The 24432-nt window shown below is 39.3% G+C and overlaps 1 protein-coding gene across 1 annotated transcript in view; it reads left to right on the top strand.

Annotated features, from left to right (window-relative positions):
• Positions 1 to 24432, top strand: part of ADGRV1 (adhesion G protein-coupled receptor V1) — a 361649-nt gene that overhangs the window by 58292 nt on the left and 278925 nt on the right. The window contains exons 29-36 of the mRNA XM_089483154.1: positions 2213 to 2428; positions 3724 to 3939; positions 6087 to 6331; positions 7443 to 7624; positions 9343 to 10154; positions 11781 to 11990; positions 18666 to 18796; positions 19298 to 19397. Coding sequence (XP_089339280.1) covers positions 2213 to 2428; positions 3724 to 3939; positions 6087 to 6331; positions 7443 to 7624; positions 9343 to 10154; positions 11781 to 11990; positions 18666 to 18796; positions 19298 to 19397 — 2112 coding nt within the window. The remainder of the gene's footprint in view (positions 1 to 2212; positions 2429 to 3723; positions 3940 to 6086; positions 6332 to 7442; positions 7625 to 9342; positions 10155 to 11780; positions 11991 to 18665; positions 18797 to 19297; positions 19398 to 24432) is intronic.

Below are 24432 nucleotides of genomic sequence, written 5' to 3'. Positions count from 1 at the left end.
ATATTTTTCTATTTCAAAATGATCCCACGTTATGATCCATAGGATACTATTGTTTGCTTACTTGAGTTGGGTTGTTTTTCTTCTTTTCCATATAACAAGCAGAATTGCAGAATCTCCTTCTGATTAATATCAGAAGTTCAGTTAATCATGAGCTTACAGTTGCTAGGAACAGAAGACATAAGATTAATAGCAACTACAGCAAGTCCAGTTAAATGACATAACATATACCTTTCTACAATAGAAGGTATTGTTTCCATTAAATAAATTTGACAATATCAGTAATGATACATGCTGAAAGGCTGCTTGAATGTGACTATAATGAACCTACTGGAATTCTTTAATAGCCTACCATAATAGCCTCTGTTGCTGCTGTTTATTCCTTTGTATGATATGATGCAATCAGTTTGTCACATTATTTTCTACTAATCAATGTGCTGGATTTTATATCTTGTTCCATTTAATTACAATGTGTTGTTCATTTGAATGTAATATGCTGAATTTAGTATGTTATCCAAATGTATTTTTTACATTCCTGTTCCCTTATTCTTAATGTTTTTAAAAGTTACATGAATTTTGTCGATTTTCTGTTGTTTATTAAACGGAACCTGTTGGTTTTATAATATATAGATCTGACCCAGTATTACAGTGGACCTTTGTTATATGCTGGGGTTTGGTTCCAAGATCCCCCGTGGATAACAAAATCCATGTATGCTGAAGTCCCATTAAATATAATGACATAGCAAAATGGTGTCCCTTATAAAAAATGGAAAATCAAGGTTTGATATTTGAAATTTATACCTTTCTTTGAATATTTTCAATCTGTGTATGCTTGAATCCGTGTATAAAAAATCCATGTATAAGGGCTGACTGTATATGCTATGGTTCTCAAGAGCACTCTTCATAAAGGGCAGCTTGTGTCTTCAAGAAGTCCATGTTCTACAAGTCACGCTTATCCTGCTAAGCTCATACAGTTAGTCCTCAGCTTTCAAGAGGTTTGAGATGCAGGATCTCTGTGAAAGTAGAAAAAACATGGATATAGCCCCCATCCCTTTTTACATGAGAGAACACTTCTTTAGGAACTTCTCTAGGCTGCTGGTTGACCATAGAGTTGTGCTAGAGGACCTAGAAATGCTTAGAGAGAACATGTTATTCAGTCACATATAAGGCAGCAGCAGAGGAGGCAGCAAATAGCATAATCCATGAATGATCAAATTTCTGAATGCTTAGCCCACAGATGTGGAGGAGAGGTATCCAGCGACTCTGTAAATACTTTTTTACTGGATCAATTTGAGTCAGTGAGTACCAAGAATGTGGACAAGCTCATTGGCAGTGTGAAAAGATGACCTGCTGTCTTGATCCCTGTCCGTCTTGGCCATCCAGGAGGGAGATGTAACTAAGGTGCTGTTAGGGCACATAATCAATGAATCTTTAAGGGAAGGCTGACTTCCATCTAGTCTAAAAGAGGCAGTGGTTAAACTACTTTGAAAAAAGCCTTCCCTAGACCCCCTGGACAAAAACAACTACAGGCCGGTCTTGCTTTTGCCATTCTTGAGCAAGGTGATTGAGAGAGCAGTCACCATTCAACTCCAAGCAGTCTTGGAGGAAACTGATTATCTAGATCCATTTCAAACTGGATTTAGGACAGGATACAGAGTTGAGACTGCCATGGTGCCTTAGTCAATGATCTCCATTTGGACATCGATAGGGGAAGTGTGACCCTGTTGGTGCTCTTGGACTTCTCAGCAGCTTTTGATACCATCGACCATGGTATCCTTCTGGAGGAGTTGGGAATTGGGGGCACTGCATTGCAGTGGTTCCATTCCTATCTCTCAGGCAGATCCCCGATGGTGATGCTGGGAGACAGCTGCTCTTCTAAAAGAGAACTAATATCTGGTGTCCCTCAGGCGCCATCCTGTCTTCTATGCTATTTAACATTTAAATGAAGCCGCTGGGTGAGATCAGCCAGAGATATGGGGTGGGGTGTTATCAGTATGCTGATGACACCCAGATATGTTTCCCTATGTCTCGGACTGTTGCAGTGACTAAGGATGGCATCTCTCCTCTGAATGAATGTCTTAAGGCGGTAATGGACTAGATGAGGGAAAACAGACTCAAACTTAGGCAGCATGCTGTCAAACTCTTCTGTAGACCCATATATCTATAAACCAGAGAACTCAGATTGTGTGCCTGTTGGACTTCTTTTGCATTTCAGTTCCAGATTCTCCACGCCTTGGACCTAAAAGTGATAGGATTGCTCACATAATTATCAATGCCAATGATGATGCTTTTGGAACACTACAACTCTCAGCATTGGCCGTGCGAGTGGCTGAAAATTACATTGGACCTATCATCAATGTCACAAGAACAGGGGGACTTTTTGCAGATGTTTCAGTAAAATTTAAAGCTGTGCCGATAACAGCAACAGCTGGTAAGAATGTGTTTGTGTGTGTGTGTGTGGGGGGGGGGGAGTTGTCATGAGATAGAAAATCCTACAGTGATATAGATTACTTTTAACAAATGACAAAAATAATGACAAAAAGCTTTCTATTTTTATGTCACAATGTGGTCCTCCAGAGGAGATGAAGATGGGCTTTAGAACATCTCTACCTCTGGTTTATCTGATGTGAAAAATGAATTCAGAGTAGACTGGACTAGTCTGACAGTGCTTTTGTGTGCATCCAGATACCTGTATTTTGATAGCTTAAGGTCTGATCTGCACTGCAGAAATAATGCAGTTTGACACCACTTTAATTCCATGGCTGAATGGTATGCAATTCTCGGATTTGTAGTTTGTGAGCTATTTAGTCTTTTCTGTCAAAGAGCTTTGGTGCAACAATAATCTACAAATCCCAGAATTTCATAGCATTCAGCCATGGCAGTGTCAAAGGAGTGTCGATCTGCAGTACAGATTAGACCTATGTAGGTTACCCTTGATGTTTTACAGAGTAGGATCTGCCTGAATGAAAACTGGAGAGGGCTCCAATACATTTAATGGTTGTGTAGAGGAGAGAAGGCCAGGAGGTGTTACTTGGCTGGGTGACAAGCCACACCTGCTGAAATTCTCTCTTCTGTTTAGCCATTAAAAGTGTAGGAGCTCTTTCCAATATTCTGCCTGGCAACCCTATTCTGCTCTTATTCACTGTTTGGTTTGTCTTAGCCTCCAATATCATGAGAAGATTTGACTCATTAGAAAAGACAATAATCTTGGGAAAGGTGGAAGGAACTAGGAAGACAGGAAGGCCACATGTTAGATGGATAGACTCAATTAAGGAAGCCATGAGTATGAATCTGCAGAAACTGGAGTAGTGGAGGATGAAGAGTCTTGGAGATGTCTCATCCACAGGATCGCCATGAGTTGAGATCCACTCAAGGGTGGTTAACAATAACAACAAAGCCCCCAACAGTTTAAAAAGTAGCCTGCTTAAGTCACAAATACAGAATACTTTCTCCAAGGTGTAACATTAGTTGTTGTTTGAAGCACTTCAGATAGTCCTACAGATTCATCCACATCAAAAGCTTTAGTTTCCTTTGGAAAAATGTTTTTTTTATTACAGTTCTCAGAGAATTGCAGCTGATAGATTCTGAGAGTTTTAATTTAAAAACACATTTTTATATGCTGTTTTTCTCAGCAACGTAAAGAAATAAAGTTATGGTTTTGAATTATGGCTAAAGGCATTTGTTTCCAATTTTGCCTAAGCATCTTTCTTATGTTTATACACACAGGTGAAGATTACAGTGTCGCCTCATCAGATGTTGTCTTACTAGAAGGAGAGACCAGCAAAGCTGTGCCAATTTATATAATAAATGATATCAACCCTGAGACTGAAGAGTCCTTCCTTGTGCAATTGCTCAATGAGACAACAGGGGGAGCATTGCTTGGAAGTTTAACTCAGGCTGCTATAATCATAGAGGCCTCTGATGATCCATTTGGATCTTTTGGTGAGAGGAACCTTTTAAATATATTTTACTAGTCTCTTGTTACAGTAGTAATTTGCTGATTTAAATACTGCATTCCATCACAAAATATTTTATCTAATGAACAGTGAGTGTTGTTTGTCTCTTTCTAGCTAATGTTCAGACTACAGAATTTATCGTATGCAATTTTCATGCCAACCCGGGCACGGGACAGGATCAGGCTGGAACGGGTTAAAACTGACTTTACTGCATGCAAAATTGCTGCTGCACTGCCGCCTGACCATCACCTGTCCTCCAGCAGTGCTCTGGTGGTCAATTTTGGTACTAAGGAAAGCTTCCCATGACATTCTTGCAAACAAGCTTGTAAAATGTGGGCTAGACAAAGGAACTGTTAAATGGATCTGTAATTGGTTGACCGGCCAAACCCAAAGGGTGCTCAACAATGGCTCCTTTTCATCCTGGAGAGAAGTGACCAGTGGGGTCCCACAGGGCTCTGTCCTGGGCCCAGTGCTATTCAACATCTTTATCAATGACCTGGATGACAGAATTGGGAGCATACTTATCAAATTTGCAGATGACACCAAATTAGGGGGAATAGCTAATACCCCAGAGGACAGGATCAAGATTCAAAATGACCTGAATAGACTAGAAAGCTGGGCCAAAGCTAACAAAATGAAATTCAACACAGAGAAATGTAAGGTATTGCACCTAGGGTGGAAAAATAAAATGCACAGATATAGGATGGGTGACACCTGGCTGAATGAAACTACATGTGAAAGGGATCTAGGAGTCCAAGTAGACCACAAGTTGAACATGAGTGAACAGTGTGATGCGGCAGCTAAAAAGGCCAATGCTATTTTAGGCTGCATCAATAGAAGTATAGTGTCTAGATCAAGAGAAGTAATAGTGCCACTGTATTCTGCTTTGGTCAGGCCCCACCTAGAATACTGTGTCCAGTTCTGGGCGCCACAATTCAGAAAGGACATTGAGAAACTGGAGCGTGTCCAAAGGAGGGCGACAAAAATGGTGAAGGGTCTGGAAACCATGCCCTATGAGGAACAACTTAGGGAGCTGGGGATGTTTAGCCTGGAGAAAAGAAGGTTAAGAGGTGATATGATAGCCCTGTTTAAATATTTGAAAGGATGTCATATTGAGGAGGGAACAAGCTTGTTTTCTGCTGCTCCAGAGAACAGGACCCGGAACAATGGATGCAAGCTACAGGAAAAGAGATTCCACCTGAACATTAGGAGGAACTTCCTGACAGTAAGGGCTGTTCGACAGTGGAATGCACTTCCTCGGAAGGTGATAGAGTCTCCTTCCATGGAGGTCTTTAAACAGAGGCTGGATGGCCATCTGTCAGGGATGCTTTGATTTGGATTTCCTGCATGGCAGGGGGTTGGACTGAATGGTCCTAGTGGTCTCTTCCAACTCTACGATTCTATGATTCTATGATTCTATGATTCCGTAGTATCAAAATTGGCCGCCAGAGCACTGCTGGAAGATGGGTGATGGTCGGGCAGCAGCGCAGCAGCAATTTTACATGTGGTAAAATCAGTTTTAACCCATTCCAGCCCAATCCCATCCCATGTCCAGGTCAGCATGAAAATTGCATGTCTAGCTTCAATAGCAATATCTAGCTTCAAGCTCTAATTTGAAAATGTTGGTATATAGTCATTGTATATACGTACACATACTCAGGGAAGGTAGCCAGGTTGTCCTAAAGAAAAAGGGTAACAAAATATCAGAGTATAAAAAAGTTTTTGGACAATAGTTCTTAGAGTTTTGAACAAATAGTCCAAAATTTCCAAGCTCTGAAAAATACTGTGTGAACTTTCTAGTTCTTAAAAAATAACTATATGACTAAAAGGTAAAAAAAGCAAAGACCCACAGCGGTTGTCATTGTCTCTGTCTCTCAACCTAATCTATTTTTCAGAGAGTTGTTGTGAAGATAAAATGAGGTGACTGGAAGTAATATATTAAGTTAATTTGAGGAATAGTAGAATCTAAATTTTATAAATGATTAAATAATATGATATGGTTTGTAAACCCACTGTTTATTAGCAATCTGTTTCAAAATGCTAATTATAACTGTTTTTAAATTTTTTTTAAAAAAAATCCTGCCCCACAAGGCATTTTATACCAATGATGGACTAAATTCTCCATTTTCCTAGTCTTCCAGATCACTGAAATCACTGTTGAAGAACCCGATACCAATACAGTGAGGATTGATCTCCCAGTTATTCGCAATGCTGGAACACTGGGCAATGTGACTGTTAAATGGATTGCCACCATTAATGGGCAACTTGCTGACAGTGACTTGCGAGTCTTCTCTGGTGATATACAGTTTTCACCTGGGGAGGCCACAAGGAACTTGACCTTGGAAATAGTGGCTGATGATTTTCCAGAAATTAAAGAGGTGAGTTTAGTAATCTGACAAAATGTGAAAAACAACAGCAGCAACAACAATACATCTATTATTTCTGGGTTTTAGCAAGCATTATTTCATATGGTTGGTTTATAATGTATTTTAAATTGGACTTGTGAAAATATTGTGCAGAGGAATTAAAAATGCTCATTTTCAGATTATATTGGGTTAAATCTAGATGTGCCCCTCTGTAAACCAAATTACTCTGCCTGTTTGTAGTGGGATCTGGGAGAGGTTTCCTGTGGATGATGGGGTAATATGGCAGCAATTTTCATGTACAGTTGGTCCTCCATATCAGTAGGCTAGCCATCCATGGATTGGAGCATCTGTAGATGACCCTACCCCATTATTGCCAATGGTGGCACATTTATTTATTTTATTTGGAGTATTTATATCCTGCTCTTCAGCCACAAAGGCGCTCACATGCATGCCGCTGCACCAGTGCAGCCATGTGCATGTCACACATCCATTTACAATAATGGGATTTGAGGTCCCACACTTTTTATTATCTGGGGAGGGGAGTGATGATTATGAAGTACTTATTTTTACCATTAGAATAGCTAGGACTCATGGGAAAAAATCACCTTGGCATGGTATTCCACTGGATAAGGAAATAAGGCTTTCCTGTGAGAATCTAGTAGTGTGAAGCAATAGAGGGAGCAGCTTCTTATCATCACTCCAATGCACCATTTTTAGAGATTCTAGAAACAGAAGAGTAGAGGAGGAATTTGCTGTTTGATATTGGGCTTCAGCTTTGACTAGCCCTAACAATATAATAAATGGGAGTTGCAGTTGAGCCACATCTGGAGGGTCACACCATGCTCACCTCTGGTCTGTAAAAACCAGACATAGGCAAAATGTAGCCCATGGGCTGCATGTGGCACCAAGAGACCCTGGAAGTTAAAAAAATATGCAGAAAAATATTAAAAGGTTAAACTGTGATCCTCACATCTGTTTAATTCACAGTTATGATGAGACATTCAGTAGTCTAAAATACTACTTTTGCAATAGATTTGCTAGGCTTTGCTAGTTCACAGTTTGGCTCAAAATTGTCATTCTTTTTCACAAACCATATCTTAGACAATTTAACCTATTTTTGTAGGTGATCCGAGTAGAATTAACTCAGGCCTCCAATGGAGGCACTATTGGACTGGAGAGAATTGCAAATGTTATAATTCCTGCGAATGATAGGCCATATGGCATAGTTTCCTTTCAACAAGCATTGTATCGAGTTCAAGAACCACTGGAGAGAAGTTCACTTGCAAATATAACGGTGAAGAGAAGGTCTGTTCTATATCTTGATTTTTAAAAAATAATTCCTATAGCTTGCAAAAAAGTATTTATAATGGCACACTAGTTAGACAGCTTTGTAACAGCTGAACATATGGAGAACTGTGATCAATGATATTTTTACCTTTATTCGGATGAAGTCCAAACAATTCTATAGGTAGCTGGAGCTTACAAGATAAAAGCAAGTCAGAAATTAATGAAGAACCCAGAGAACATTCAAAGTATATCTTCAGAAAATAATGTGACAGTCTTACAGTTCAATTCTATAAATGTCAACTTTCAAATTTTGAATTCAAGCCATCATATTGCAGGAATGTGAGTATAGGACTGTAGCCTTAATATACCCCCAGTAAGAGAGGAAGGTGGCTTGGAAAATGAAGTATGGGCCAGCAAAATGCACCAGCTTCCCAGCAGCTTGGGGGAGTGGTGTACGTCGACGCATGCCCCCAAGCTGGTAGGAAGCTGCTGTGAAGCTGCCTGGCCATTTACACGGTGGCAGCTTTTTGGCACTCCAGCGGTGCGGTGTTTAGATGTGGCATCCCGCAGGAGTGTCGAAAAGCTATGGCGGTGGCAAGGGTGCACTTTTTCCAGCACAAAAAGGAGCAGCATTTTGCCACTTCTTTTTGTGCCAGAAAAATGCCTGATTGGGGATGCAGTGTGCAGTTGCCATGGCCCTGATCTGGTGCCCTATACAGCCGTCTGCTCGGCTCTTAGACATCCAGATAAGGTGAGTTAGAGTGGGAACATTAAGGGGCTGTCTGCATTGCCAAAAGGTTCATGTTCCCAGTGGCCTCACATTGTCCTATTTGGACAAATGCAAGCTCAGACCAGATCCTAGCAGATTGGATGCAGATCTGGTAGATCCACCGCAATCATGGAGAAAACAGCCCTTAATGTGGGTCACTTTAACCTCCAGTTTGCTGCAGAGTTTCCCAGAAATTCCATGGCAAACCTGGCTATTTAGACACCCTGCATGCTCCTTACCATCCCCCTGTGTCTTCATTAATGAGTGGACCCCCATTGCCATGTCTGATGCAGAAATGGGGCATTTGGCAGTGCCCAGGTGCCCCATTTTTGCATCTGTTACAACAACAGGGGTCCACTCACAGAGATTCAGGGGGAAGGTAAGGAGCATATGCTGGTAGTGGTTCCCTAGGCCAATGTGGGGACAGGCATGTAAACACTTGCCTGTCCTCATGCTGGACTGGGGACTGGCCTGGCTTAGCACCTGGGCCAGAAAAGCATGGGTCGAGCCTATGCTTTCCTGGCCCACCTGCTCAGGGTCTCACTCTTGATAGAAGAAAGTCATAAAAGGAAGATTCTAGTCTGAACAAGCATGAAAAACAGATTTACCTGTTCATATATCTGATTACAACTTAGTTGAGGACAACAGAGAAAATTGATTGTGCATTGAGAAATGACAGTAATAAAGTCTGTGAGCCTGCTTCTTCTCTATCCTCATCATCACAATTTCTTCTTTGCTTTGACTTCCACCTTCCTGCTTCTGCCTCTGTTTTGCATTTCAAATTTTCTCCAGAATTTTCTGGGTTGATGTTCCAAGAAAATCAAGCTGTAAAGTACATGGTAATGTTGAATTATTTTGAAAGTTGTGTTGGTCATAATACTTGCAAAATTTTCTTTCTCAAATATTAATACTGATCCCATAGAAGAGTGTTTATTAACATGAACCTCTTGTTTATCGATGTTTATAGTGGTGGAAGATTTGGCCAGCTGCAGATTGTCTACAGCACTTCTGAAATGGACATTGTAACTCTTGCAGCAGAGCAAAGCCTGGATCTCTTGTCCTGCTATGAAGCACCAGTGCAAGGAATTCCAGATCAATCTCAGATGATTAGAATGAATGTGTCTTTAGCTTATGATTCACTGTACAGTTGTGCAATGCTGTGCCTGAAAGAGCAAGCATGTTCAGCCTTCTCAATTTCCATTGCCTCTGGAATCCCGTTATGCTTTTGGATGGCATCTTGGGATGAACCTGTAACCAACAACTCAGCTTTCTGGACGTACAAGAAAAATCTAACCACTGTATCCTCTCTTTTGAGTACACAAGCAATTGCTAATAGTGATTATGAAACTATTACAAAGCAGTGGGTGATAATGGCAGAAGGAGAGGAGTTTGCAAACCTTACAGTAACTGTACTTCCAGATGATTTTCCAGAAGTGGATGAAAAGTTTAGCATATCTCTGTTAAAAGTAGTACTGATAAACATCTCTGCTAGTTTTGAAAATCAGCCAATCGTAGGACAACCCAACACCTCTACAGTTATTATATTAATGAATGGAGATGCCTTTGGTGTGTTTATGATCTACAGCATTAGTCCCAATACAACTGAAAATGGTCTTTATGTAGAAGTTCAAGAATGGCCTCAGAATACAGTGCAGTTAATGATACATAGAACTGAAGGAAGTTTAGGGCAAGTAACAGTAGAATGGAACATAGTTGGTGGCACAGCTACTCCAAATCTGGATTTCATTGGTGATGGGGAAATCCTGAGTTTTGCAGAAGGTAAGGAAATTGGGGGGGGGGGGGGGATAATTGATATCAGCACAAAATATAAGTTTATATTATGTCACTGTTCTTGTGCCAGCCTTCAGCATGATGGTACCTGAGCCCTTTTTGAAGGGTAAGAGGAAATATATAATGTGTTATGATTTAGTTAAAGATTATCAACCATGGGCATTCAACATGTTCAGATGCATTGGATGAAGGCCACCACTTCCCATTCTTCTCAAGATGAATTCATATTGTTTGTTCCAGAAGATGCATTTTCCTAAATCAAATTCCTAGTCCCAATTAGACTACACCTAAAACAGTTGCTTGTCTGCCAATTTAGCAGTTCGAAAGTGCAAGTAGATAAACAGGTACCACTTCAGTGTGAAGATAACAACATTCTGTGTAGTGATGCTGGCCACATGGCCATGGAGTCTTATTTGACAACACTGGCTCCCTCGGCTTAGTAATGGAGATGAGCATTGCACCCTTCAGTTGGACATGACTTGACAATCATGTCAAAGAAGAAACCTTTAACTTTACCTTTAAAACAATTGCTAAAAGGTAACAGGATGCTTATATGACCTCTTCTACCATGTTGAGCCCTATTATTATTATTAACCTTTATTTATAAAGTGCTGTAAATTTACACAGCACTGTACATACAATCTTTTTAATTGGACGGTTCCCTGCCCTCAGGCTTACAATCTAAAAAGACACGACACAAAAGGAGAAGGGAGTGGTGGTGGGGAAGGGGATGAGGGCCAGCAGTTCTTCTCTACCTCTGAGGCCTGGATCAGGGGAGATGGACTGTAGGGAGGGCTTGGCTTCTTAATGGATGGTTAATCTTCTTCCAGGGAGGCCAGTTGGAGCTAGCCTGCCTCTCTAGTAGGATAATACATATAAAATACATAGCAATACAGGAAATGATTCAATAAAACAGGCAACAAAAGAACATCAAATTATGCAATGCCTGGGAACGCTTCTCTGAATAGGATGGTCCTCAACTCCGTTTTGAAGCTGGTTAAAGAAGTGATGGCTCTTGTTCGCGGGGGAAGAAGGTTCCAGGATGAGGGGCAGCGAGTGAAAAGGGGCGAATCCGAGATGGGGCAGGGGAAATTCTGAGCTGGATTTTCAGCCCTAGAGATGAAGATCTTCACTTATTTTAAACTGACATGCAGAAATGAAGGATTTCAAAGGTTTTCTACCATTTGGTGAAGATTATAAGATTATTTTAAAACATTTTTGATAATATTTTTGCCTATCAGGGCTCTTGAGGGAAAATTGTTTCACTAAACTGAAATGGTGCAGAGAACAGTATCCTTTATGCAAAAGATAGTGTTGTCTCTCTTTACAGTTTTGTAAAAAAGAGAGAGTGTTGTTGTTTTGTAAAAATATCACCACATATATATATAAAATATTCTATCATTTGATCATTTTTTTCTGTGGGATGTATGAATGAATCAAAATATTGTTTCTCCTTAATGGCAAATTTCTAAGTATTCTTTACATATCTATTGTGTATAGTTTAGTTGGGACTAGCACTTGCATTGTGGTTTTCATCAAGTAATTGGGACACTCACCCACAAATGACCAGAAATTTCTCAATGAAATGCAACAGTCTCTCCTTTCTTTTTTCAGGTGAAATTAAAAAACTGATAACGCTTACAATTCTAGATGACTTGGAACCTGAGGATGATGAAAGCATTATAATTAGTTTGACCCACACTGAAGGTGGCAGTCATATTCTACCCAGCTCAGACACTGTTACGGTGGTTATTCCAGCCAATGATAATGTGGCAGGAATTATTAGCTTTCAGACAGCCTCAAGATCTGTTATTGGTCATGAAGGTGGGTTCCTCTCTATCTTTACTACCTTTACTCTGTGTGCTATCAATCCTTTTATTTATGTTTTCACACAGTAATGACTTGCCTTGATTTACCACATAGCTTGAAAATATAAAGAGAGACCCACTAAGAAGGTCCTCAGCCATTTTGTCATTTCAAATAGTGGATTTGAAATCAAGTAAATTAGAATTTAACTAGAATAGTGGATTAAAAATATACTAATAAATGTACTAATATATGTCAATAAAACTACCGTAATAGGAAGAGAGAAAGGAAGATTTTATTAACCCAGAATTTGGAACTAGGTGAAACTTGTTACTCAGTGAGTAACATATTAGCAGTGTGCTAATGTTATATTTTTGTTACTTCACTCTTATTGAAAACAAAAACTGAAAATATGGACATTCCTCATGTTCTTTGTTTTTGCTATGTGCCTCCAAGTTGATTCCAACTTATGGCAGCCCTATTATGGGGATTTATTGGCAGGGTTTATTGAAAGGAAGCTTGCCATTGCCTCCTTCTAAGGCTGAGAAGAGTGTGACTTGCCCAAGATCACCCAGTTTTTTCCATAGCTGAACTAGGATTTGAACCCAGAATCTAGGCCAACACTCAAGCCAGTATACTACATTGGCTCTTACACCTCATTATCCCTCGCCATAGTGTTTTACAAGTAATTATAATTTTTATTTGTTACAGAGAAACAGTAAAAATATTTCCACTCGTGCTAATCTGCAAAATAACATTATGCTCTTGGCAACCCCCAAAATAACATGTTATAAGGAATGTCATAACTAGTAATATGCTACTTCTAATGACTGCAGGGACAACCATTTTATAGAGATTTGGGGCCAAAGAACACATCATCACATGGGCCAAAACCGCCGGCTTTGAGCAAATTCGGGGGCATGGCATACAGATGTCGCACACTCCCTGGATCAGCTTGAAGCTGCATTGCGCCTGCAGTCCAGGGCTGCTGGCAAAAGAAGCCTCAAAAAGTGTTCCTTGCCGGTGACCCATTTGGACTGTGGTGGTGGCCTGCTTCAGGTCCGTGGCATGTGGTTGCCACAGTCCCATGCCAAACGGGGAGCAACCGAGGCTAGAGCAGCTGGAGGCCACTCCAAGCTGCCGGTCTTCTTGAAGCCCATGTTAACTTGCATACATGTTAAATCTTTGTTTTTAGTTTTCATGTTTGTTAAAATGCAAATAGAAATCCCTGGTGTAATTACTAGAATTGTAATAGGCAGCAAGAGATATTTAAACCTTTCTTCACTGCTTTGATCATGATGAAAATCACTCCTCTGAAGGAGCTATACTAATTGGAAGGAAATCTCCCATTGGTGCAAATGAAAAATGTCTTCTCAAAGCAAAAATGACCTAACAGTGGATTGTCCTCGGTACTCTAGAAGGGGATTGTGCCACAAACACGGCAATTATGATCTAAGGATTCTGCATCCATCAATTCAACCATCCACAGCTTGAATTTTTTTTAAATCCCAAAAACAAACCTTGATTTTGTTATTTTATAAAAAGGATGTCATTCTATTCCGCCACTATATACAGTGGTCACATGGTATCTGCTGGGGTTTGGTTCTAAGACCCCTACAGATACCAAAATCCATGGATGCTATATACAATGGGATAGTAAAATGGGGTCTCTGATATAAAGTGGCAAAAATCAAGGTTTGCTTTTTGGAATTTATATATTTTAAAAATATTTTCAAGCCATGAATACCTGAATCCATGGATAAAAAATCCATGGATATACACGGCTAGCTGCATAGTGGGACATGAAAATTCATGGATGTTGGTATCCATGGTGGGTCCTGGTATCAAACCCCAGTGGATACCAAGGGCCTACTGTATAATCCCAACTATATATCTATTTATATATGCATAAGCAAAGATTCACTTGGGCCTTCAATTTTGCTGCCTCTACTTCACATGAAATTTCCTGTTTAAAACTTTATTTTAAATTTTCTCTCTTACTTTCAGTGACAATTGCTTCCAAAATGTGTGTGTGTGTGTGTGTGTATGATATTCTTCTGCTTTGTATGGGCCAGGCTAACACTCCTATCAGATAGCATAAGATCCTTGTGGGTCTGGACTGTACCTCCTTCACCAACTTGAGGTTCACAGGCTGCCAGGCAGGCCCAGTCCCTCTTTGTGTGTGCTCTGGAGAGTTCTGTAGTCTGTTCTTCCAGTGTGACAAATTTATTGTTGTGTATTTCCATTTCATTCTGACCTTTGGTGACCCTATGGTAAAGCTATCACAGGGTTTTCCTGGCAGGATTTGTTCAGAAGGGCTATTCAGTTGTCATCCTCTGAGACTGAGAGTGTATGATTTGCCCACAATCACCCAGTGGGTTTCCATAGCTAAGTGGGGATTCAAACCCTGATCTCTTAGAGTCCTCCACTATGCTGATTCTCAATGTGATAAATATTGAAACAGAAAAGTGATGAGCACAGCAATCCAGGTTAGCCAGAATGCTGACACATTATGTGGAGTCCTTAGAATGAAGCACTGGATAAGTGGTTCAGAGAACACACAAGGCCTAAATGCTTTGCTCAGAAAGTTATTTCTTATTATCCTTAGTTCTTAAGAAGGAACCCAATGTCAAAGCTCATCTTTTTCCATTCCTACCAGCACCAATATGTTGCATATGTTGGTAAGGGAAGGAAGGCAAACATTTCTGCAGACTTCTTATGAAACGATAACTTGATCCTCAGATTGCCTATCCTGAAGTAGTTTTACTGAAATAAATGGAACTATACTTTTTAAGGACTGCACCCCAGCATGCCATTTAAAAATTATATAGATGACATTTTTAAAAAAATCCCTTCTTTTCAAAACTGTGTAGTCCTTCATCCCTTAGAATTACAATTATTACCCTATTTCTCATTTTATAATGTTTCTGCGTGACAGCAATTTATACCAATATATAATAATTGTGGCCATGCTTTTTTTTTTTTTGGCAATTATTGCGATCATTCAGCAAGAGCCTTGAAGAATTATTGAAGGAGGTTTCCTTCTTCTTAGATATCTTTTGGAACAGCATATGAATTTGTGCAACTACAGTGGCAAGTAAACCTGCATCAACATTGCAGCATTAATGCATTCTGAGACCACTTTAACTGCTATGGCTTAATACTGTGGGATTCTGGGATTTTTTAGTTTTGTGAGATATTTAGCCTTCTCTGTCAGCTACCTCTGGTGCTTCACAAAATTATAAATCCCAGGATTCAGTAGCATTGAGCCATGGCTATTAAAGTGGTGCCAAATTGCCTTAATTTTGCAGTGTGGCAGGAGCCATAGTCAAAGATACGAATGTTTAACATTCCCTCCAAAAGACATGTTGAAAGAATGCATGAGTGACCCATGCCACAGTTCTGCCATCTTGACATGCCACAACATTCCTTCATTCATGCAGGGGGTGAAGGGAATCTTTTCAGGCACTTTGCATGCATCAGAAAGCCCACAGCCCCTTCATACATTCTTAAAATAAATGAGAAGTAGCATGTGAGTGCTCCAAAAGTGAAGATCATATCTGACATTACAGTTTTGAATTTACTTTTGGAAACACACTTGAATAGAAAATCTCCCCAAATGTTCACATTGAAATATCTGAAAGTTTGTAATGTCAGACTACTTAAAAACAGATGTGGAATCTGATCTTGCCCCCACCTTTGTAGGCTTCTCCTAGCCAATTTTATCAGCTACATGTAGTATGAAAATGCATTTGAGTGTGAATGATATAAAATAATTGTGTAATACTATAATACTGTGTTGAAATATGCTTTCTTATTTGTGCATTTTGCTGTTTTACTGTTCTTTATTAGTAATGATTTGTTTGTTATAACAGTACAAAATTCTCAAATAGGATAGATTGTATTTCAGTGCTATATTTATATAATACAACCCCCATCCCAAAGTATTATCATGGTTTCTACCTTCATCAGAACTGCATGAATTTCAGAGAATCAAAGTTTTACCAATTAAAATAAGATAATGCAATTATGAACATTGTATTTAGGCGAAGAGTTAATATACCATTTATCTCCATATAAAACTATTTCTATAATTAATCCCTAGAATCACTTATTTGTTTTTGTTGTGTGCCTTCTAGTCATTTCCAACTTATAGTAAGCCTAAGGCAAACCTGTCTTGTGATGTTCCTGGCAAGATTTGTTCAGTGGGGGCTTGCCATAGCCTTCCTCTTCTATGTGTTCTTAAGTACTGATTAATCACATTCCCCATATTAATTTCATAATAAACAAAACATAGGAAATAATAAACAAAGTGGGTTTTTCTGTGAAAAAGTAGGTTTGAATTTTTAAAAAAACGAAGCACTGTGTATTTGTGATTATTACAATAAAACAGATGTACATTTACATTCTGCCGATATTACAAATAAAGACAGTTAATATATCCATATGTGTGTCTTGGAGTATAAACAACAAAGAATCCTGTGCTAGCCAAAGACTAAGAAATAACCTTTTTTTTGTCATTTCAAATCTCACAGTTACAAATGAACTCTTTCTACTTTATGTTTAGACAGATATCATTTAGTGCTCAGAAAAGCAGAGTTGTGGCCACATCTTGAGATAGTTTGCATATATTTGTTTAATTGGCAGCACAGTTCTAACTAAATTACATGCTGAGGAGGCTAGGATTATGTGCAAGTGTCTTTCTACCATCCAAAATGTCCTTCTGCTGGTAATACTCTCTCCTGCCAACTGATATTGGAGATCCGCTGATACAACAGATACAACAGTAGAAGAATTGATCTACTGACTAAATGCTGCCAGCAAAGAGCCAAATATGGACAGAGAAATGAGATTAGATAGGAATTTAGCTGTGCCAGATCCATATGTCCTCAAGCCCAGGGGCCCAGCCACAATGCCAGCATAAAGTGAAGGGTAACCCTAATTAAGTTTTAAAGTTTCTAGTCTGGGAGAGTTTTGAAATCAGCATAATTTCAGCTAGACTACTATCAGCTCAGCTGCATACCAGCCCAACCTTTCCTTGGCCATCTCCACAAATTAAGATCACATTCTTGCTCTGCTTTTCTAGTGTAAAAGACAAACCATCCCAGTTCATGACCCTTGGCCATCCAAGCTAGAACTCTGCCCTACTCATCTTTGAAATTTCACAGGCCTTGCTCATTTTTGCATACTTAGAGAACAGAACCTTTTTTAAAAGGGGGGGGGGGGCACTGCATGATTCACTGCATACACATAGCCTGGTTAAAACTGTGAGATATATTTATGTAAATGACAAGATGTTAATGTCTTCTCCATCCTTTTTTCAGTTAAGGGATAATTTTAGAACCATTGAAACATAAATATCAAATAGATATGTATTTTAAAAGCTTGTGAGACCAACTCTCTCATAAATTTAAAGTGAACGATCCTTCACTATTTACATCTTCTTTCCTTTGAGCCATGCAATACTATATGTACTGCAATACTGTATGTACTGGCAAAATGAAACACAGTGAACTTAGAAAATGCAGTAGTAATGTACAGGCAGCATAATTATGCCAGGGTCATCGGTTTTCTGCAAGTCAGAGCTGCCAGTTTCCTTTCTTTGTTTGTCTTTTTAATGGGGAAAGATACATTCTACATGCTCACTTTCTGTAAATGTATTTACACATGTTACAACATATACCATTCTTGGTTTATTTAATAATTCAGTCCAACCATGCTCGTCTACTCTGTTTGAGCATGGATACTAGATCATTACTATATTAGAAGTCAGTTTCTCCAAGAAACAGTATATAGTACTGTTAACTTCAAAATTAGGCTCCTTTAAAAATCATGGCTATGCAGAAAACCAGTGTACCCAATTCACATTTCACTTGTTTATAATGTGTATGTATTACATCTATATGTATTCACATACCAAAGTATAAACAATATATATGCATATAGTATGTTAAAACACATATAACTATTAACATTTTGTGAATTCTTTTCTTTGAATTAAAAGAAAATTGTAACACTGATGGTATCATGTAAGTGTTTACTGATATAAGTGGAATCTACAGGTAATTACAAGCATTTTTCTGCATGCATTGTGTAACATTCCACAAGGGTGCAATGTTATACTATATGTATATTTCTTGCAATTGAACTGTGTGGGAATTGACAAAAGGTGAGACAGCTAGTACATACAGCATTTACTATTCCTTTTAATCTATAGGATTTTGGTTTACCTCTTGCTGTTTTTGCATGTTCTGGTGATTAGTAGCTTCCTGTTGTGTTTATATTTCAAGTCTCAGCATGCGTTTTATTCATTTTCCTCTACTTTCTAAAATAGAAATGATTAACTTTCAAGAGTCAGTATCTGGTCAGTTTGGGGTTTTTCGTGCACCAAAATCTTTCACTTAATAGCGTTTATAAAGTAAAATTTTATATGAATAGATGTTGCTTTGTAAAACCATCCCCACATTTTTAATGATTTGCATGCATAAGAGTCTTCGAAAATGAATTAAATTAATGGAAATGGCTCACCAGAAATTTCATTTGTCCTTAAGATAACCTGGAGCACATTGGTAGACCTTAGAAACTTCATTTTCTTATCATTGGGAGAGCAGAAAATTTCCTGGTATGTTATTGGAAAAAACAATTTCTTTTTCCTTATAGTTTCTTTGATGTCATGTATTATTTAATTTCTAGGAGAACTGCTGCAGTTTCATGTGCTAAGAACTGCACCAGGAACTGGGAATGTCACTGTTGACTGGAAGATTGTTGGGCACCATGTGGATCAAAACTTTGAAAATATTTCCGGCATGCTCTTATTTTTGGAGGTAACTTCAAGCAATTGCTTGTCTTTGATGTATTGCAGTTGGGAATTGTTGGACAGAGCAGATTTTCTTGCTTACATAAAGTGGAATCCTTTATGTGTCTACTGAGGAGTAAGTCATATGGAGTTCAATGAGAGTTTATCCCACATCAGTGTACATAGGACTGTAGCTTAAGTTGCTTAATTGGTGTCATGGAAATAAAGAGCAAAGGTCTTTAATAGGTCAAAAGAAACATAGCTTGGATCCTTTTTTCTGTGCAAAATCCCTGAATTTCTAATGTCACAGAAGCCTTGTGCTGGGTAGGAAATATAATAAAACAGTTCTCTGTCAGTCCAAAAATGAGATTTTATGTTTTGAATTGAATTACTGAGGATGACCACAAAATGTTACAGAGTCAACTACAAAGGGCAAGGAGCTATGGTTTTATGTAGGTGAACTGAAAATGTCTTAGAAAACATTTTTTTCTTGAGTGGTAGTTCACTAATACTTTTCTTTAATTAATAGGGGTCATTGAACACAACATTTTACGTTCACCTCCTGGATGATCATATTCCTGAAGAAAAGGAAGAATATCAAATAATTCTGCATAACGTTAGAACTGAAGGTAACATAGTCATACTGAAGAACATATCACACTAGGGATGCATTACACATGTGTATATTTGTCCACCTGTTTTGATTACTCTGCACTTTCTGGTTCACAGATGATCATATTAAAGGATGGAAAACATTGAATCTGCAGTGATGTCTAAGTTCTATCTCTGGTATTTGATCTGTGATTATTTTTTCACACATGCAGGTCCCCACTTGATGTTGTATCCATGTGTGAATAGCATATATGACTAAAAGAATCATAGAATCATAGAATCGCAGAGTTGGAAGAGACCACTAGGACCATTCAGTCCAACCCCCTGCCATGCAGGAAATCCAAATCAAAGCATCCCTGACAGATGGCCATCCAGCCTCTGTTTAAAGACCTCCAAGGAAGGAGACTCTATCACCCTCCGAGGGAGTGCATTCCACTGTCGAACAGCCCTTACTGTCAGGAAGTTCCTCCTAATGTTGAGGTGGAATCTCTTTTCCTGTAGCTTGCATCCATTGTTCCGGGTCCTGTTCTCTGGAGCAGCAGAAAACAAGCTTGCTCCCTCTTCAACATGACATCCTTTCAAATATTTAAACAGGGCTATCATATCACCTCTTAACCTTCTTTTCTCCAGGCTAAACATCCCCAGCTCCCTAAGTCGTTCCTCATAGGGCATGGTTTCCAGACCCTTCACCATTTTTGTCGCCCTCCTTTGGACACGCTCCAGTTTCTCAATGTCCTTTCTGAATTGTGGCGCCCAGAACTGGACACAATATTCTAGGTGGGGCCTGACCAAAGCAGAATACAGTGGCACTATTACTTCTCTTGATCTAGACACTATACTTTTATTGATGCAGCCTAAAATTGCATTGGCATTTTTAGCTGCCACATCACACTGTTCACGCATGTTCAACTTGTGGTCTCCTTGGACTCCTAGATCCCTTTCACATGTAGTTTCATTCAGCCAGGTGTCACCCATCCTATATCTGTGCATTTTATTTTTCCGCCCTAAGTGCAATACCTTACATTTCTCTGTGTTGAATTTCATTTTGTTAGCTTTGGCCCAGCTTTCTAGTCTATTCAGGTCATTTTGGATCTTGATCCTGTCCTCTGGGGTATTAGCTATTCCTCCTAATTTGGTGTCATCTGCAAATTTGATAAGTATGCTCCCAATTCTGTCATCCAGGTCATTGATAAAGATGTTGAATAGCACTGGGCCCAGGACAGAGCCCTGTGGGACCCCACTGGTCACTTCTCTCCAGGATGAAAAGGAGCCATTGTTGAGCACCCTTTGGGTTCGGCCGGTCAACCAGTTACAAATCCATGTAACAGTTACCTTGTCTAGTCCATATTTTACAAGCTTGTTTGCAAGAATGTCATGGGAAACCTTGTCAAAGGCCTTACTAAAATCAAGATATACTATATCCACAGCATTGCCTTCATCTACCAAAATAGTAATTTTATCAAAGAAAGAGATTAGATTTGTCTGGCATGACTTGTTTCTCTGAAACCCATGTTGAGTTTTTGTGATTATGGAATTGCCATCTAGATGTTCACAGATCCTTTGTTTAATTATCTGCTCCAGAATCTTTCCTGGTATTGATGTCAGACTAACTGGACGATAATTGTTGGGATCCTCTTTTTTCCCCTTTTTGAAGATGGGGACAACGTTTGCCCTTCGCCAGTCTGCTGGGATCTCTCCTGTTCTCCAGGAGTTTTCAAAGATTATTGCCAATGGCTCCGATATTACATTCGCCAGTTCTTTTAATATCCTTGGATGGAGTTCATCTGGTCCTGGAGACTTAAATTCATTTAGATTAACAAGGTGTTCCTCTACTATCTCTTTACTTATTCTGTGCTGAAATTCCCCTATTCTGTCCTCTGCTCCATTATCCTCAGGTTGAGCACCCTTTGCCTTTTCTGAGAAGACTGAGGCAAAGAAGGTGTTGAGTAATTCTGCCTTTTCTCGGTCCCCTGTTAACATTTTGCCATCCTCTCGACGCAGTGGCCCTACCATTTCCTTCTTCTTACTTTTGCTGCGGACATATCCAAAAAAGCCTTTTTTGTTGTCTTTAACGTCTCTAGCAAGTCTGAGTTCATTCTGCGCTTTAGCTTTTCTGACTTTACCCCTACACATGCCTGCTATTTCTTTGAATTCCTTTTTCATGATTTCCCCCTTTTTCCATTTCTTATACATATTCCGTTTCAAACTTAGCTCGGTTGAAAGTTCCTTAGTCATCCATCCTGGTTTCTTGAGACACTTCCCATTTTTCTTTTTCACTGGAACTGTTTGAAATTGTGCCTTCAGTATCTCCCTTTTGAGAAAGTCCCATCCATCCTGAACTCCTTTATCTTTTAATACTTCTGACCATGGAATCGCCCTCAATACTTCTCTAAGTTTACTGAAATCCGCTCTCCTAAAATCTAGAATGTGTGTTTGCCTATGCCTGGCTTCTCCTTTCCACTGTATTACAAACTCCAGGAGAACATGGTCACTTCCACCTAATGATCCCACCACTTGCACCCCATTAACCAAGTCATCCTTGTTGGTTAGGATCAGATCTAAAATAGCTGACCCCCTTGTTGCCTCTTCCACCTTTTGGACAATGAAATTGTCTTCCAGGTAAGTGAGGAATTTGCTAGACCTTGAGGATTTTGCTGAGTTTGACTTCCAGCAAATATCAGGATAGTTGAAGTCGCCCATCACTACTACATCTCTCCTTTCTGACTGTGTGGTCAACTGTTCAAGAAAGATATCATCCGAGACTTCCTGGTGGGCGTGGCTAGGTGTTAGCAGCATTCTGAAGGAGCTCTGAGGAATGCAGCTCTGCTCTGTGAAAGGAAACAGCAAACCCCCCCTGCAACAACAAAGGGGTGAGTGTCGATATATCTTCTTGTCACAGAGGATTTAGTGGGTCCCGCAGCAGCTTCCCTAGCTGGAAGAGTTCCCCAATTGTCAGAGGTTGGAGAATTGGAGGCTCTTAGGGAAAGTGTGGAAGCCAAAGGGAAAACCCCCAGCAGAGCAGAAGCAGCAAGAGCGGACTATCCGCAACACCAAACGCCCTCTTTATTTTCAAGTTTATTTATAAAGAAGCAACAAAATTAAGTTTAAGGTCAACCTTAAAACCGAAAACAGTATTTGGTTCAGAAAGGGAGCGCTTCACAGGCAGAAAAAGAATAAGAGGACATTAAAAATTAAAAAGGAAGGGAAGAGGGTGAAAGAAAGCGGTGGAACGCTGGGAGAAAAGAGAAAAGGAAACAAGAAAAAGGAAAGGAGAAAGTTCCAAAAGAAAGTCTTAAGAAATGCCCTCAGATTAGGGGGCCAACAGATGGAGAATATTAATTAGACCAATTAAAAGATACTAAAGAAGCAGAAAGAGGTGCATGGAGAACTCTAAAAGGATTGATATTCATGCTTTGAAGTAAAAGTGGGAAACTATAGCTGGTGAATAAATCAAAGAAAAACAACAGACACCAGAGAAGCGTGGAACTAGGAGAAATAAAGAAAGAAAGGGAAGGAGAAAGAGAAAAGGCACAGAAGTAGACCTAAGGAGCAGAGTAACGGTGTACTTGGAGGACTGTATGTTTGGAGGACATCCTCCTGCCTTGTTTCTTTCTTTCTGTTTAAGGGGACAGTGGAGGACATTTAGAGAAGGAATTGGGAGGATTGTGTGGCTGGAGGACATTCTCATGCCTGTTCCTTTCTGATTAAGAGGACTGTGAAAGACATCTAGAGATATAACTTGGAGAACTATGTGCTTGGAGGACATCCTCGCATTTTGCTTTTTTCTGTCCAAGAGGACGGCGGAGGACATTTAGAGAAGGAAACTTGGAGGCCTGTGTTTTTGGAGGACATTCTTGTGCCTTGGTCTTTTCTGTTAAAGGGGACTGTGGAGGATAGACAGAGAAGAAAACTTGGAGGACTGCGAGTTTGGAGGACATTATCATGCCTTGGGGTTTTTTTTTCTGTTTAAGAGGACAGCGGAGGATATTTAGAGAAGGGAACTTGGAGGACTGCAAGTTTGGAGGACATCTGTGAGCCTTAGTGTTTTCTGTTAAAAAGGACTGTGGAGGATATTTATAGAAGGAAACTTGGAGGACTGCGAGTTTGGAGGACATCCTAGTTCCTTGGGGTTTTTTGCCCTTCTGTTTAAAAGAACTGCAGAGGACATTTAGAGAATAAAACTTACCCTAACCAGATTGTCTTGGAAAAAGAGGAGCCTTTAAGATGGCTGCGTCAAGAACTTTTACAGCTACAACTCAAATACAGAAACAAACACAGAGGAGGCAGTCTTTTGACCAAACATTACTTTTAGAAGAAATGAGGAAAATGCAAATGAAAATGCAAGCAGATCTAGAGCAAAATATGAAAAAAGAGATAAAAACACTGTGAGCAGATATAAAACAAGACTTTACATCAGAATTATCAGAGATAAGAGAATCCTTAGAAGACCTAACGAAAGATATGAATAATGCTAAGCAAAGATTATCCAACTTGGAGGAAAAAACAGATAATATTGTGGAGGAAGTGTTAAAAATGAAAGACAAAGATAAACAGGAGGTGGAAAGAAGATTAGATGAAAAAGCAATAGAAGATTATAAATTAAGGGAAAACTGTCTGAAAATAAGAGGGTTGAAAAAAGAGAAAGGAGAAAATTTATATGAACGTTTAGTACCAATATTAGCAGAATATACAGAAATGCAAGTACAAGATCTTCATTGGGAAATCAATAAAATGTTCAGATTGGACTCCGCAATAGCCAAAGAAAAAGATTGGCCTTGGGACATAGTTATTTACTTCTTGAGAAAAAGAATGAGAGATTTGATTTTGGAAATGAGCTACAAGAAATCACTTATTGTAGGGGAAGAGGAATTAAAAATTTACAAGGATGTGCCAAAAAGAATTTCGAGGAAGAGAGAGAATTACAAATTTTTGACTGTTTTGTTGAATAAACATGGTATAATGTACAGATGGGAAAAATTAGAAGGTCTTTCTGTTTTCTTTAAACAAAAATGGTTCAAATTAAACTCCGTACAAAAAGCTAAAGACTTTTGG

Source organism: Sceloporus occidentalis, unplaced genomic scaffold (genome assembly GCF_023333645.1).
Source record: "Sceloporus occidentalis isolate IW3139 unplaced genomic scaffold, rSceOcc1.0.p SCAF_1, whole genome shotgun sequence".
NCBI classification, from domain to species: Eukaryota; Metazoa; Chordata; class Lepidosauria; order Squamata; family Phrynosomatidae; genus Sceloporus; species Sceloporus occidentalis.
This window is presented reverse-complemented; position numbering and strand designations above follow the sequence as displayed.